This window comes from Choloepus didactylus, chromosome X (assembly GCF_015220235.1).
Source record: "Choloepus didactylus isolate mChoDid1 chromosome X, mChoDid1.pri, whole genome shotgun sequence".
In the NCBI taxonomy this organism is placed as follows: domain Eukaryota; kingdom Metazoa; phylum Chordata; class Mammalia; order Pilosa; family Megalonychidae; genus Choloepus; species Choloepus didactylus.
The window spans coordinates 12,641,672-12,658,296 of record NC_051334.1 but is presented as its reverse complement, the minus strand read 5'-3'; the positions used below and the strand labels follow the sequence as shown (position 1 = coordinate 12,658,296).

The 16,625-nt window shown below is 38.4% G+C and overlaps 1 protein-coding gene across 3 annotated transcripts; it reads left to right on the top strand.

Moving 5' to 3' along the window:
• The first annotated feature begins 1,005 nt into the window (after positions 1–1,005).
• PIGA (phosphatidylinositol glycan anchor biosynthesis class A) lies at positions 1,006–14,776 on the top strand. Of its 3 annotated transcripts, XM_037821903.1 has the most exons (7): positions 1,006–1,058; positions 2,690–3,092; positions 3,315–3,469; positions 7,672–7,804; positions 8,988–9,120; positions 9,275–9,481; positions 12,447–14,776. In XM_037821903.1, exons 2-7 carry the CDS (start codon positions 2,752–2,754, stop codon positions 12,711–12,713), a joined length of 1,236 nt encoding a protein of 411 aa, XP_037677831.1. In that variant the 5' UTR covers positions 1,006–1,058; positions 2,690–2,751; the 3' UTR covers positions 12,714–14,776. The 3 variants fall into 3 exon arrangements, with proteins under 3 accessions (XP_037677831.1, XP_037677830.1, XP_037677832.1); XM_037821902.1 differs by having other exon boundaries at positions 2,690–3,469; XM_037821904.1 differs by lacking the exons at positions 1,006–1,058; positions 3,315–3,469 and having other exon boundaries at positions 2,737–2,770.
• The last annotated feature ends 1,849 nt before the right edge of the window (positions 14,777–16,625 follow it).

The window sequence follows — 16,625 nt, the reverse complement described above, 5'->3', positions numbered from 1 at the left end:
TGTACACTGTGGATGACTGTAGGGTGTGTGAATATATCTCAAACTGTATTTTTAAAAAGTAAATGAACAATGGGGGGAGGAGGGGAATGGAATGTTTTGGATGTTCTTTTTTATTTTAATTTTTATTTTAATTTTTGGAGTAATGAAATGTTCAAAGTTTGTGGTGATGAATACACAACTATATGATGATTCTGAGAACAGATTGTACACTTTGAATGATTGTATGTTGTGTGATTATATCTCAATAAAATTGCATACAAAATTTGAATTTCAGATAGACGATTTTTTTTCTAGTGTAAGTATGTCCCCATGCAATATCTGGGATATACTTACATATTTTTAAATATTCACTATCTGAAATTCAAATTTAACTGGGGGTCTGGTATTTTTATTTGCTAAATCTGGCAACCCTACCAAAGTGGTAAGAACCAGCACAGCTCTACTGTCTCACAGATGATCACAAAACGCCACCATGACCCCCGGCGTTTTATAGCTGTCCCACCCAAGCCCCTCCAGACAAAAGCAAGCAGGGAAAGGTCAGGCTTCCTTTTCAAAGAGACGCTGTAACTAGGCAACCAAGGCGCGAACCTACCACGCTGCACGCCGCCTCCAAGCTAGCGCGGTGCATCCTGGGAGTAGTAGCTTTGTAAGTTCGGCTTTGCCTCCAAAGGCCGCGAGACTACAACTCCCGGCAGCGCCAATGGGCCGCTGAGGGGGCGCCGGGAGTTCTGGTTTACGCTGAGGAAGGGTCTTGGTGGGCTGTCTGTGTTAGAAAAGTTCAGGCCCGTTTGTGAGAGGGTCGAGACGTCAGGAATTCATATAAAAGGTTAAACAGAGAATTTCTGCTTCGAATTCAGAGAAAATAAGCCTCCCGGACACCGTGGAGTCTTGCGCGGTGCGTCGTTGCTGCGCGTGATCACAGCTCCGCCTTGTGATTGGCTGCCGTGGGGGCGCGGCGCTCGGGCGCGGACGGCCCCGATTGGTGATTCGGAGCAGCGGGGAGGGGCTCCGGTTGCAGCCGCGGGAGGTCTGGACGCGGGCGGCCATGGGGCTAGCTGGTAAGTGCGCGTCGGTCTTTCCCGCTCGGGCACTCTCGGCCGTTTCCAGGTGGGGCTGGGGTTCCCCGACCCGAGCGCGGCTGGTGATGGTGGATAAAGCCGGTCGGGTTTGAGGCGAAAGTCGGGGTGGCGGTCTCCGGCGTCGAGTGGGGCTGAGGGTACGCTGAGGCGGCGGCGCTACAGCCGGTTCCTGACTCCCGGCCCCGGTCCGCCCCTCGGCCGTTCTTCCTCCACCCTTTGGGCCTGGCCTGACCCCCGCGGGGTGTCCCCTCCTTGGCCCTGGCTCTCCCCAGAGACCCTGCAGCGAGTGAAACTCGGGCAATGTCCAGGAATTCGGTGGAAAGACCGTCCTCGACCCCAGCCTTCCTCCCGGCCCTCCTAAGGATCCTCGGAAGCCCCTGTTCTGATGACTGTGCCTAGGGGCTCGGGGGCCAAAGGTGGAGAATTCTATGGCTATCTCGCTTTTGCCACGTAAGTGGCCGGGTAGGAAGCTTGGACAAATAGCTCAAGTTGTCTGGCTTCTCGTTTGTAAAGTCAAGGAGGTTTTCACGGTTTTCACTAGATCTCCAAGGGTCTCGTCAGCTTTAAAATCTTAAGGTTCTATGATAGGGTCGCTTGTAGAGCCTTTGTACCGTAAAGAGGTTAAGAGTGATAACCTGGCCCGTAATAGGCACACTCGTTACAGAACGTTGCAGGTTAATGACAAAAAAATTGTTAATGGTTTTTTTTGGTTCTTTACTCATTGTTTTTGTTACTTCCATTTTTTTTTTAATTGACTAGAACAGGAAGTTTAGGCTCAAATGATAAACCACAGTAAGGAATGTTATTTAAACCACATAAAAAGCACGAGCTTAAAGAATCTCAATATTTGGTGATTCAGAATTTTAATTAGTAAAATCAATTCAGCAAACACTTATTATTTCTGAGAATATATTTAAATAGAGAAGGCTCTGTTGAAGAGAATGTTAGTAAAGAAATTTGCATTTTCTCAGTTTGCTGGTGAGTTATGAAAACCTGAACTTTAGGACATCTTTCCAATTGCGGAGTAGAATTTCTGGAGCTCTGGAAATCTTTGTAAAGTTGAGGAAGATTTTCACTACATCTGAAGTCTATCTTTAGCTTTAAAAGTATAAGCACTTGTAATAGTGCTATAGATTGGGCATTTCATGTTGGTGTCTAGGGCCCCCCCTGGATCTAGCCCTCCCCTGAGATAAGCATTCCCTGCTTTCAGTGTGGGAAATGGCCCCAGATCCAGCCCATCTCTAGTTTAGCCTTTCTTCAGACTCAGCTAAAGGCCTACATCACTGAAAGAAGGGTGAGGGAAAAATTCACGGAGCACTTTGATTATATCACCATCCTTGAATAAGAAAAGAGAAAATGTGAATGTCTCCACCTATCCACAGTATCCGCTACAGGTGGCACTTATAAAAGGTGCTCCAAAAAAGACAGCTCTAGCTCCAGGTATATTTTAGTGTAGATGACGAAGTTAATACTAGGAGACTCATTATATACTTGGTTTTATTTCTAGGAGAAAGCTCACAAATTTCTGGTTATATTAAAACAGTTTACTAGATTTGGAATGTGGGATGTATTTTGTCTCTGGGCTGAGGTCATGTTTTACTCTTTTTCAGGTAATAAACAACACATACCTTGCCTGAGTTGCTCTGAGGAGTGATGCCTAAACCATCTCAGTATGGCCTGTAGAGGAGGAGGTGGGCATGGCCAGCCGCCCTCAGCTGCACTCACCTGTGTTAGCCCTGGAAGTCATTCCTCAAGTAGAACTCATTCCCATAGTATATGCATGGTGTCTGACTTTTTCTACCCAAATATGGGTGGTGTGGAAAGCCACATTTACCAGCTCTCTCAGTGCCTGATTGAAAGAGGGCACAAGGTCATAATTGTCACCCATGCTTATGGAAATCGAAAAGGCATCCGATACCTCACTAATGGCCTCAAGGTCTATTATTTGCCTCTGAAAGTCATGTACAACCAATCTACAGCCACGACCCTCTTTCACAGTCTGCCATTGCTCAGGTACATATTTGTTCGGGAGAGAGTCACGATAATACATTCACATAGTTCCTTTTCTGCCATGGCCCATGATGCCCTCTTCCACGCCAAGACAATGGGGCTCCAGACAGTCTTCACGGACCATTCCCTTTTTGGATTTGCTGATGTCAGCTCGGTGCTTACAAACAAGCTTCTAACTGTGTCTCTTTGTGACACAAACCACATAATTTGTGTCTCTTATACTAGTAAGGAAAACACTGTACTAAGAGCAGCACTGAATCCTGAAATAGTGTCCGTCATTCCTAATGCTGTAGATCCTACTGACTTCACTCCAGACCCATTTAGAAGGCATGATAGTGTAATAACTATTGTTGTTGTCAGCAGACTTGTTTACAGAAAAGGTAATGAATGAAATGATGGCTATGAATGTACTGCACAGACTTTTTTTTTTGTTTATTCCTGTAGAAGGCTGTTGCATAATTGTATATATTGATTGTTTGGCTTTTCATTTGTTTTATGGTTTTACAAATATTTCTGCATTCAGTATAGCAAAAAGGGTCTAATATTGCTTTAAAATTCATAAAGAAATTTTTGGAACATTGGTGAATGCTGTCCCCCTCCAACAAATATTGATGTTTTAATAGTTACTAAAAAATAAAAACAATCACCTGATGGTATTTAATAGGTCACATCCTTTTATAAATGAAAACAACCCTGCACTTGTTCACCACGGACTTACCAGAGTACAGGGCAGAACCCACTTACATAGCCTTTTCTTTCTGATTGCAAAAGTGATGTCTCTTTGCAGATATTTTGAAGACAAAAGCACAAAGATGAAAACTAAACTCAGCTGTAACCGTACTATTTAGAGATGACCCTAATGAGTATTTTGACTTAGAGCTTTCCTGTCTTTTTTTTGCATATGCACATGCTCTTAAAATCAGTGGATTTGTTCTGCACATTACTGTTTTTTTCATAACTTGCCTCTTTCAGTTAACCATGTACAGCAAATTAATAACATATCGGCAAGGTAAGTGACAAAGAGAGCATGCATTTAAAATGCATTTAAAATCTGCCTGGCTTCAGATCCTGGCTATCCCTCCGTGTGATCAAGGACAAGTTACTTAACTTCTCTAAGTCTCAGTTTTTTTATTTTTGGAATTTGGGCAACAGTGGGAATCTTGACGTGAGGGGTCAGTGGTAGTTCCATTGAATGTCCTGGCCCAGTACATCCTTGATAAGTGTTCCTATTATCAAGGAGGATTTTTTAGTGCCTCTGCGGCACTTTAATGGGCAACGGTAGAGTTTGTGAGACTCGTTTGCTAAAAGACTGAGGCCATCTTGAATTTAATTTGAAACCTTTCTAGTAATCAAAAATGTCATGTAAAGTAGGGAATTATTTAAAAATAATTATATGCCCCTTGATTTTATATGTATATGCTACTTGAATAATATATATGCTACTTGAATTTAACTCAAAGTATTATTAATGTGCACTGAATTCCCAATAGTCTGATATAAGGTGACTGGTTTCAAGCTTAAGTCCACGGGCTTGAGTTCTGTATCATCTCTTGAACTTTCAGGAAAGGAGAATTTACGATTGCCAACTTGGGTTTCTTTTAATTGGGCTGAAAACCTAAAGGCATATGAAGCATTGGGCTTCTGGATTTTTAATTTTCTTGTTTCAGTTTTATACAGTGGTCAAGGACACCCCTAATCTGACAACAGCTTTTCTCTGCGACTTGCCTTTATTGAATTTTGCATGTGTTCAACTTAGTTTTCAGGGAAATTCATTTTGTCAGTTTGTATGATATTTAATCAAATTGCCTAATACAGTTAGCAAGTGCAACTGGCATCAAACAGATTTGTGATGAAACACAACTGATTCTTGGTAAGCATGAAGCTCAGCTGTGGGATCAGAAGCGTACTGGTTTTTAGGGAGGGCCTAAAATCTGGAAGTGAGCCTTGGTTGGTATATTTTACGTTTGGAATGGAGAGCCTTGGTTGATCAGCAATCCATTTAAATGGAAGCTGAGTGAGAAAACTTCTGAACTGCATTTTCTGGGGTGAAGGCAATGACATGCTTTCATTTCTATAATCAAGGTAATGGCAGTGGGCCACCCTCAACAGGCTCTGTATTCTGAATCCTTGGGATGTTAATGATGTGTTTGTTATGCCTTAGAAAATGTGCCTAAGTTCTTTTCTAGCCAAATGGTATGCCTCTGTGAGATAGCTAGCTAAGAGTATGCTGTGTGTGTGGTTGAGTATCAGTGAAGGTATGGGCTGTAGGCATTTCCTCTTTTCAATTCAGTAATCCATCAAGTTATTTATTGACCTCCATCCATATGTCAGGTACCATGCAAAAACAAACACACACACAAAACCAACCAGCCTTTGTAGGAATGGCCACATCTGTAGCCCCGAAGTGAGTAGTTGTATTAATGGTCCTTTAATTAGTAACATTAATTTCCTCAGGTGTTCATTGGACCAGACCGTAGAGACCCATTGGAATGTATTAAGTAAGAGAGAAGATAAAATTTGTATTGCCCAGATTTCCTAGCTGGTTTCTTCCTGTGCCCTCTTCTCCTGAGCCTCTTCTCTCGGGGTTGCCCAGTGTTCCTCTGTGTATGTAGGCACGCCCATCTCTTGCTATAGTGGTAATGACGACTTGCATTTATATTCTGCAGTTGAGAAAGCCTATCATGCACCTCACTTGACTCTCCCAACAACTGTAGGGTAAATGTTATCTGCATGTAAAAGACAAAGAAACTGAGGCTCAGAGAGGGTAAGTAACTCATCCAGGTTACACAGTAAGTAACAGATGACAAATAATATGTCCGGCTCTTCTTGAATTAAGGTCTCCTATTCTCCCCACCCCTGGCCCAGCCACTGTTATCCTCATTGCAGATCCAGAAGACTCTTTAAAATACTGTTAAACTGAGCTTTAAAAGCAGTTGGAATCAGGAATCTTCCTCGTCCATTTTGTGTGAATATGGCAATTGAAAGTCATTTTGTATGCTCCACTGTGTTAGACAGAAGCAGAATAATTTTTTTTATACTAGGGAGAAAAAAATATTTATTCTTAAAATAATATCATGGATCATTGACAATGCTAATAATCAGCTCCATTTTTTACAAGGTCTTTGTCAAGATTAAATGAGATAATGCATTTGAAGTACAATGCCTGACATAGGAAGCTCTTGGTAAAGTTAGCTGTCATCAGCAGTTGCAATTGTTTTTCTGTAGTGTTGATTTTTTGTGTGGAGAATGGACTCTCCCTTTGTGTTTGAAAGGAAAGCATTCTAGGAGGCCAAATGTTAAAAATCATTAAGCCACCTTCTGATTTATCGAGAAATCCAATCGATGCCTTTGGTAACAGACTTGAAACAAAGATAGCTAAGATATTAATGCGAAGCCTTCATAATTCAGAAAATCTGCATGTGAATTTTTGATAAATGAAATCATTTTGAAGGTAGTAGCAGAGTTTACTTAATCCTACTTTAACTTACCTAACGAAAATGATCCTCTATATATCATTTCCTCCCACCATCTATTTTGTAGTTGATCTTCCCTTCATTTGGGAATAGAAATGATATCGATTTTGTACGTGTATGCATTTTTAAATTAATAAACCTCATTTGGCTTTAAATGGGTTATTTTACTTTTGAATGTGTACAATTAGTAATTTTTACTGAACTGAATTCCCAAATAGTGTCAATATTGCTATGACTTTGGATAGCCACTAACTACTAGGGCAGGATTTCTTTTATTGCTTTATAGTACCTGAGATTGTATTTATATATCATAAGAAAATTGTGGGTTTTTTTTTTTAAAGGAAGCAAGATGCATCCTTTTGTTCTATGAACTGTGAAGATCTGACAATTGAGGTTCTGCTTCCTTCATTTACTCTTTCATTCCAGGAAAGGGGCTACAGCTCTTTGGAATGGACTGTTCTTTCAAATTTTCTAATACATACCATAGTGTTTCCTGAAAAATTCTCTCTGCTGAACTGCATTTTGAGCAAACTAGAAGCAACAGTTAATACTTTGTTGGTCAGCCTTTTCTTATGGTAGGAAGTGGAATCATAGAAGGGTAAAATTTTGTTCCCCAAAGAGACCTTGGACTTTAGGTACATAGGTCTCTCCATACATCAGGAAACTTTCCCGTGATCTAAGAGCTCACTTGTTAAAAAGCTGGGACAAGACATAGACCCCCTGCCAGCTGTCCTGCACTGTAGAAAGCTTTGACTCTAACATTAGCTACCTCAAATGCCTTTTTTAGAAGTAGGCCATGTGTAATTCACAAGTGAATACTTAGTTCCAATGAAACCGAATAATACACATTTTGGATGTGTGAAAGGTAACAAACAATAGATCTTAAGATGAAGATCTTCAAGAATTGCAGTCCTCTGGGGACAACTAGCAGTTTGTGAATGATCCCACCCTCCTGGGAAAGGTTTGAGAAAGTTAATTTCTCTACTTTAAGGAAGGTACAGCTAATACTTTTCAAAGTGAGTGTATTATCTCAGTAGTTCTAATGATTTTTTTTGAAACATTTGTTTAAATATTGCTATTTCCAGCATTCAACTTTTTTATATTTTCAGGGACTGATTTGCTTAGTGGTATTATACCTGAACTCTGTCAGAAATATCCAGATTTAAATTTCATAATTGGAGGAGAGGGACCAAAGAGAGTCATTTTGGAAGAAGTACGGGAAAGATACCAGCTACATGACAGGTATAGATGAATTCTGTATCGTCTTGAATGAGAAAGTACCAGTGATGATTCAACTTGGGCTATGTGTGTATATCACAGGTGCTGCTTCTCCTAAATAATAATATAGAAACACAGTACAAGACCTGTTTTATTTTTTTCTGTTAGCCCATTCTTATTTTAGGGGGCAGTAGTTGGAAGCACTGTGGAAGGTACAGGAAAACAACAGCCTCAATTTGCAACATTTGCAGAGTCCCAAACCATACTCTTATCAGTTGTGATGTAAGTGGCAGGGTTCAAATCATGGAAACTGCTCTGCACACAGAGATTCGGACAGGTCTCTTCCTCGGTGACTTAGATAACATGTGAGGGATGTGTGTGTGAGGCATCAGCATGAAAGGGACACTTTCCTGGTTAGAAATAACACTTTAACTTTTAATCGACAAAGCGTATGAACTTTTCCATTGAAAGCAAACTAGTGTTGGAAAAGGTGAAATTTTATATATTTAGCCCTGTGTTTGCCATTCTACAAAAGTTACAAATAGTACACTAATGTTCATAGCAGCATTATTCACAGTAGCAAAAGATGGAAGCAACCCAAGTGTCCATCAACAGATGAATGGATAAACAAAATATGGTATATACACATGATAGAATATTATGCAGCCGTAAAAAGGAACAGCATTCTGATGCATGCTAACAACCATGAATGAACCTTGAGAACATCATGTTGAAGTAAAGAAGCAAATTTCATAAAGACAGATAGTAAATTATAGGCTACTGGGGGCCTGGCTGGTGGTTAGGGAGGAGGGAGTTATTGCTTAAAGGTTGCCGAGTTTCTGTTTGAGGTGATGAAAAAGATGGGGTAATGGATGTTGATGAAGGTAGCACAATACCATGAATATCATTAACGCTACTGAATAGTACACCTGAAAGTGGTTAAAATGGGAAATGTTGAGTTGTATATGTATGTTACTATGATAGAAAGCTTTTTTAAAAGTTAGAAATATGTTAGCTGTAAGAGTTTTAAGCAAACAGCTTTATAAGGCTATTTCTTTTAGATCAGAGTTTGGTGATACTGATTTTTCAAGATTAAAAGCATTAGAACTAGTATAATATGAATAGTAGACTTAGCATGTAAATTATACTTCTTTTGTAGCATGATGTTTTACTCCCTTCTTTCTTCCCCTCTCATTTCAAAAATCAGGGTGCGTCTCTTGGGAGCCTTAGAACACAAGGATGTTAGAAATGTCTTAGTTCAAGGACATATTTTTCTTAATACCTCCCTTACCGAAGCATTCTGCATGGCAATTGTAGAAGCAGCCAGTTGTGGTTTACAGGTAAAACAGTTTTTGAGACTTTAAATTGTTGCATTTCTGTTTTCGTATTTTGAAAATTAATCAGACACATTCAGTAGTAATTTTTTAAGTTGGCTTTGTTAATTTTCCTGGGATATGAATTATGGTGGAACATGTGTTCTTTTTTCATTTTAAGGTTGTAAGTACCAGGGTTGGTGGAATTCCTGAGGTACTTCCAGAAAATCTTATTATTCTATGTGAACCTTCCGTAAAATCTTTGTGCGAAGGATTGGAAAAAGCTATTTACCAACTGAAGTCAGGGACGTTGCCAGCTCCAGAAAATATCCATAACATAGTAAAGACTTTCTACACCTGGAGGAATGTTGCGGAGAGAACTGAAAAAGTATGTCATATGCTAAGCAAAGGATATTCATTAATAATGTCTGAACTCTTACTGGATGTCTCATGTATACATCTGCTTTTACATGTACTTACCATTTCTAGTCTATTGTTTAAGTTTATGAAATCCATTCCAAATGAAAAGGAATGGATTTTGTATTGCGTTTGTTGCATAATGGGCTAAGTTTTTAGTTAAATCTTTTCATTTGGAATCTGAAAATAGAAGTAATACAATCTAAACCACTCATTAAACTGGGCATAAAGAAGTTATAAAAATTTTCTAGGAGCCACAGTAATTAGAGGCAAAACTAATATTAAAACTCATATTTCTTCACTTGCTTCTAAACTTGGTCTCCAGGCTCTTTATAACTCTAATGCATGTAGATCTATCAGAAAATGTGGTTTTGCTTGGCCTGATTGCGGCAACTTTCTAACTTGGGACTGTTTAATTCAGGCCACTTCCTAACACTCCAGCATCAATATTGCTAACTACTGTAATTTTCTTCAGGAAAAGGATTTTTGCCTCTTGGTGTTGATGGTAACATAAAAAGCTAGAATTCAAAATGAACGTGAACAAATGTTGGAGAAATCAGAAATAAAAAGCAGCAAATAGAGAATTTCCAAAAGGACAAGTAAAGAAAATAGATTCATACCCTATGTAGGAAAATACAGTTGTGGCAAATGCATCCTAATTTCAAGTTAGCACCTTATTTATTCTACTCAGTTTCCTCCTTTAAGTGCCTCTCATTACTTTGTCTCCCTCGTGCCTACTGTTACCAAGTGACAGGCTGAGCGGAAGCAATTCTGCTTCCTAATGTGTAGAATTTGTGAACCAGAAATAGGGCTGGTTGGGGGCATTGAGAAGATAGTCATTTAGATGAAGGCTTTATACTGTCACTTTCTTCAGTCCAGCAACTAGTTTGTGGATATCTTGAAATGGATAGCAAGGTGAAACTGAGTAAAGAAGTAGTTCTTCACTGTAAGGCTTTTCTTACATGGTTCAAATTTTAAATTCTAGTACATAGAATGAGCCAATTTTGAATAGAAGTGCAAAAACTCTTGTCTCTAAAAATTGTCATCTCCGTTACAGCTTTCTTTGAAATATGAGATACTTAAGTTAATGGTCAGACATTTCTGTCAGAAACATTTCTGAGACGCACTCACCTTCTAGAAGTTTTGCTGTATTTCCATCTATATGAAATGGCTGTCTTTTCCTTGTTTTCCTTTGAAAGTTGGAGTCTGGCACTGATTACCTGTTGGGAGTGCATGTCAGAATCAGCTAGGTCGCCTTTTCAAACTGGGTACTTTTCCTTCTTCATGTCCCCCTGCCATCCCAACCACTCCTAGATGCTAATATGACCCTTAAGTAGCAGAGATGGAATTTGAGGTATGGTTGGCAGGAATATTTGGTTAGACCAGTTTTTTCAGTGATGCCCTTCCTAAATCTCCTGACCCTGATTGAGAACCTCAGCTCTGTAGTTGTAGTGTGACCTTCTTAATAGACATCATATAAACCTCCTAAGGCAAAACTATTTTTGATAAGCAATGCAAGGAGAAAGAACTCTTTTAATAGTGACAGTTTGTCAGCATATTTTAAAAGGCTAACTAGGATTTTTTTAATTTTCTTGTAGCTGCACTTAAAGTAATAGTAAAACATCAGTTTTTTTTTTAATTTCTATTGTATTCTCTGATCACTTATACATTTAGAAAAAATTAAATCCTTGTCTGATATTTTGTTATCCCTCACATTCTCTTCATAGTAGTAAATTGTTATTTGCTCACTTAAAATCATAACTTAATTGACCTAGAAATAAATGTGGGCAAAACAGTTGAGTTTGTAGCTGCTGTTTCAACTTTCTGTTCAACAGAGGACGCTTTGACACTTTTCAACTCCTCCCTCTTTGCTTAGCTGTGCTATTTTTAGGAAATTGATCAAAAAATTAAATTGGAGTTTATGCTGGAAAAAATACTTAATTGCAATTCACCAGTCTCAGCATAATTCTGGTTACAGTGTTTCGATTTAAAATGTCTGCAGGGTAGAAGCTACATGAAAACATCTTGTGCCTTTCAAAGGCCATTGGCCTTTAGAACTTGCACTCTTTAACTTTCTCATTCAAAAGGGAAAGTTTTACAGGTCTGGTATCTGAGAATGAGCACAAAGAATGCCCAAATTCAATTTAAAAAAACATTAATGCTGACCTATTTCATATGTTCTGAATAATTATGTTTAAAAATCTTTTTTAATGCTTTCAAATTTAGTGCTTAGCAATATTTTAAAAAAGTAAGTGACCTGCTACCAATTTCAGCAATAAACTTTAGTTTGTTTGCCAGTATTTGGCCCATACCATCTACTAAAATTTCCCTCATCTCTTTCTCATCCTTTTATTTATACTAGAAATCCATGAACCTTTCTGTATGCTCTCACCAAACATGTGCAGCAACATGGTCTCTCATGGCTGTTCAAAGGAAGAGCCCTGGTTCACTCAGAAGCACACTAGAATATGTAACTCGCTAATTGTGGTAGATCTCTGCCAGGAACTGGTGAAAGTTATCTCAGCAGAATCAAGGACTCTTAAAAGCCAATGCTGCTTCAGGAAGTCACTGCTGAATTAATATTGTCCCTCCAGTGGGGTTCTAAAAAGCTGTTCAGACTTCTGAGGACGTTTGGAAGCCTAGTAGTCGACTAAAATAGATGGTAATCCCCTAGAGGGGAGGAACGGTGGCTTATTTGTCTCTGTATCACAGTGTCTAGCCCAAAATTTAGTGCTCATTGATAAGTATTGCATCACATTGTGATAATTACTGTGATTTAAGTTCACTGATTACATCATTAATATAAAAACAGCAACAACAAAAACGTGACTTCTATTTGCATTCCTTTATAAAATGTTCCCAGTGAGTGTATGTCATCATTTATTTGAGAAGTGTCCTGGATCAGAGTGCTCATTCCCTGTCCTCTCTTCCGCCAGGTGTATGACCACGTGGCAGGGGAGGCTGTATTACCCATAGACAAACGACTGGATAGACTCATCTCTCACTGTGGCCCAGTGACAGGCTGCATTTTTGCTCTGTTGGCTGTGCTCAACTTTCTCTTCCTCATTTTCCTGAGATGGATGACTCCAGATTCTATCATTGATGTTGCAATAGATGCCACGGGGCTGAGGGGTGCCTGGACTCATCAATATTCTTACAGCAAAAAAGGGGGAGATAGTAATGAGATTTCTAAAACCAGGTAGAAGAAAACCTGGATTGTTAAGATTTTAAATATTTGTGATCGTTCTACTGAGACTATTGAAAATAACCTTGCTTTTTTGTTTTTTTTAAGGAGTTAATTTAATAAGTTATGCTACCTCTATATCATTCAATGCTTTATTTTGAGGAAAGATAAAAACTTATGCAATTCCTGAGTGTAGAAACTCCTTGCACTTATCGAAAATTTAGGAGAGAAAATTTAAGCCACTCAGGTATGAAATTTTTCAGACTACTGAAATCCCTCTAGCAGAGATGTTTTAACATTATATTTTGGGAGCTTTGGGTGCTGAAGGGCCAATCGTTTTCTGGGTATTTTTTGGCCAGTTTTTAATGTTCTACCATTAATTAGACATTCACCAGATGTTTACAAGTTTTCTTTAGGGAAGTATAACAACTATATGAACTATTTTAGGTCATGTTCATATACATTTATTATACATTTAAGTCATGTTCTTGAACATTTATTGGGTACACTCAGTAAGTGTTATATCAAATCAGCAGGTTTCTCCAGCAAGATGGTCCGTTATTTATTGGCATCTTTTGAGCGCCTCCCACCTGGAGAGCATTGAACTAAACACTTCCTTCCGTTAAGGACCAGGGGTGTGTGTGCTCTTTATTACTCATATTGCTTACTTCACTTCATTGTAGTAACAGAAATGGTAAAATATCCAGCCTGCCAGAAGTGCTCATGCTAGTTAATGCCAGAATAGAATTGCTGGCAGACGAGTCCTTTGATCCTATTGTATGCATTCTCTTAGGTAGAGCCTTTGTCTTCAGTTCTCTTTTTGAAAATACTTTTTACTTTTGAAGTACTTGGGACCGATACACTGTTGGTGATGATGGTGCAGAGAAACTCTCCACCTCTTTCAGTGCTTAGTTCAGTCTTCTGTAAATGCCTTTGTGTTTTCTGAGCAGAATGTACAAGGTGTGCCATCTCAAAATCCGCTGCTATCCTGCACCTTTGATCTAAGTCACTACCCTTCACTTGTGGCCTAACTGATGTCTGATGAGTATTGTCAGTGTACAAAAGTCTTTTTCCAGAATTTTTAATTTATATCAAACTGAGTCTGAAAATTTTAGAAACACAAGTGTCTTGTGGGTGGATTTGTTAACTGGTAATTGTCATTGCCCAGAGCCATGGGTTTTTTAACCCCAAATTATTCACATGGTGTGTATTATTAATTCTTTGAACTGTTTAAAATAAGTTTTTGTGAAATCAAAATGATGAGGCACTTGTGGGTGTACTAGATAGATTCGGTCAGTATTGTGAGCCTGTACAAGAATTTTTTTTTGTTTTTTACTGACAACATGCACAAAACTTGTTACTTTTTGAAAAGTATCTCAACATGACTTTGAACTGGTTGCCACTGATATAAAGAAATACATTGTGTTTTGTTTGTACTAAAACACAAATGTGAGTGTAATTTTTTAAATCTAGAAGTTAGGATTCCTTTTGTTGAAGAAAGATGGACTGATCCAAACCATTAAATCTTATTGGGATTTTCATGCGTAGAAGCTAAAGTATATAAATATGAAATCGAACAGCACCAGTATTCGTGATAAAGTAAGAAACTGTAGCATTTGGTTTTATTTATTCTATTCAGCAATTTTTAAAGGCATACTCCTGTTTTTTCTTACATTTTTATTTTGTTTTTTCAAAATTGTTATGTTACGTGGCTTAAATTCTTAGGACAGAAGTAGGATTTAAAGTTGTCTTTGCATGTAAACTTTATCATTTGCAAATTCTTTTCCTTGGGATTTTTTTTTCCCCAACAGATGAAAGTAAATTTGCTTGTCTTACATAAATCTTAATTTTCAGGCTTCCTTGAATACCTTAATTATAACTGTCAGAGTTGCACTGGTCAATATGTGGAAACATATTGCACTACCCTGCTACTTATGTTTATTTGAAAATGACTTTACAAGCAATGAGAATTTAGGAAAAATACATTGTTTTTCTTTTGATGTTACAAAAAGTAATACCTGTAAAACTGGTTTATTAAAACATGCTACATGTCCAAAAATAAAGTTCAGAATGACATTTTAACAGTTTTCTGAGTGTCTTGTTTTACAAAATATCATTTACTAGCAGAACAGCTCTCTTCCCCACCACCCTTTCAAAAAGTGCAATCTGATGTGTTGGTTGGTCTGTTAGTAAAACAGGAAATAGCTTTGAGATGATGAATTACTCTTTAACCTTTTATTTCTAGAATATATTATTCTACTCATGGAACAGCAAGTTCAAATTCAAATTGTGCCTTTGTTTCCTGATCCACACATATCCTTGTTTTTCACTGCACTTGAGTTATCTCCATGAGACAAATAAATACATTTATAAACTATTGTGTATGTAAACTTCATAATTATGCTGTCTATTTTGTGAGCAATTTTAAGAGAAACTTACATTTTGACTTCATTTACAGAAGCCCAACTCTTCCACCCCTTGGAAGCAGCAGAAAGCAGTCACCTAGGTTCATATGTTCTGATTTATCTTACACCAAAACTTATTTTGGCAAAGCAAAACACAGGTCTGTGTTTACTTTTGTGAAGTATTTATTTAAAGGCCTCTATGTTTCTCTCTGTTCCCCAAAGAATCTGGCTAGCTGATGTTAAATTGTATTCTTGTGGCTGGATTTATAAAAATTAGGATTCTGTCAAGAATTTGTTTATAGTCAACAGTGCCTTGAGTTAACTCTACTTTATCCTTCCATCTTTATTTGGCTATGGCTCAGTGGTTCTCAACTGGAAGGTGATTGGTGTGCCCCGGGGGACACGTGGCAATGGCTGGAGACATTTCTTGTCATGATGGGGCAAGTGGGAGGGATTGGCATGGAGTGGGTAGGGGCCGGGGGGGGGGGGGGGCTGCTAAACATCCTACGATGGACAGGACAGCCCTGATCTGAGGAATTATGCTTCAAATGTCAACAGTGCCGAGGCTGAGAAATCCTGGTGCTATAGATTATTTCATCTGTAAATTCTAGCGTGGGTTAACTGTCTTTATTTACTAGTCCTTTGCACCTATCTCAAATGTGGTGCCTTTGTATTACAGAAAAGATGGTCTCTGAAAAGAGTATAGACATCCATTTGAACCTTAAAAAATGTCGAGCTTCTTAAGGCCACCTTTTCTGGTATGTAAAACAAAGGACAACCATATTTTAAGTGAAAGTTGAGGCCATGACAACTGTTACATAATATATATCCCTGGTCTGACAAGGGTAAATGATTACCTTCTTAGGGTACACTTGAAGGAAGAGACACATGAAAAGAGCTAAAATACTTATGTTCATCCAGTTATTTTCATACATTTGCATTCTACCAGGTAGTCTAAACTTGGTAAAGTAAGCCTTGAATTTTAATATCTATTCCCTGAGTGGAAATAATACAAGATCTTTAGAGTGCTGTGACATGCGGAAATGGACACGCTGTATATGTGGTTCAAGGTGGTATTGTTATGTGTCAGCTTTTTTGAGTAGGGTGAAACAGCTCTTATATTGGTAGGCATTCTATTTTGCCCGAGTACTAGGAGAAACTACCATAATTTTGCATAAAGCATTGATTAAAAAAATTTATGTTGTCTGCTCTTAGAATTTTATCTTGGCTTGTCTTTTTAAATAGGTTGTAGAAATTTAGAAAATATAATATAGCCAAGAAAGAAAGAAGAGGCCTCAAGTGGTGAGGAAAGTAAAAATATATCAGTTTCACTTGTATTGGCCAGCTGACATTTGTTGGACAGTTGAAGTTAAAAATGAACATTGTCCCAGGAAGGAAGTGGATGCAAGGAAGGAAGTGAGTATTTCAACAGGACCTAGGTCATTTTTTCATCCATTTCACTATGAGTCTTTTGTGATCAAGGATGGCCCACATTTTTTTAGAAAGAGGCACCACCTTCACTGTCA

Bases quoted from the DNA above. Each gene is read 5' to 3' on its own strand.
- PIGA (XM_037821902.1), top strand. From the start codon at position 2,752: ATGGCCTGTAGAGGAGGAGGTGGGCATGGCCAGCCGCCCTCAGCTGCA. The intron at 3,470-7,671 runs GTAATGAATGAA...TTATATTTTCAG, and splicing joins CAGACTTGTTTACAGAAAAG to GGACTGATTTGCTTAGTGGT. The intron at 9,121-9,274 runs GTAAAACAGTTT...TTTCATTTTAAG, and splicing joins CAGCCAGTTGTGGTTTACAG to GTTGTAAGTACCAGGGTTGG.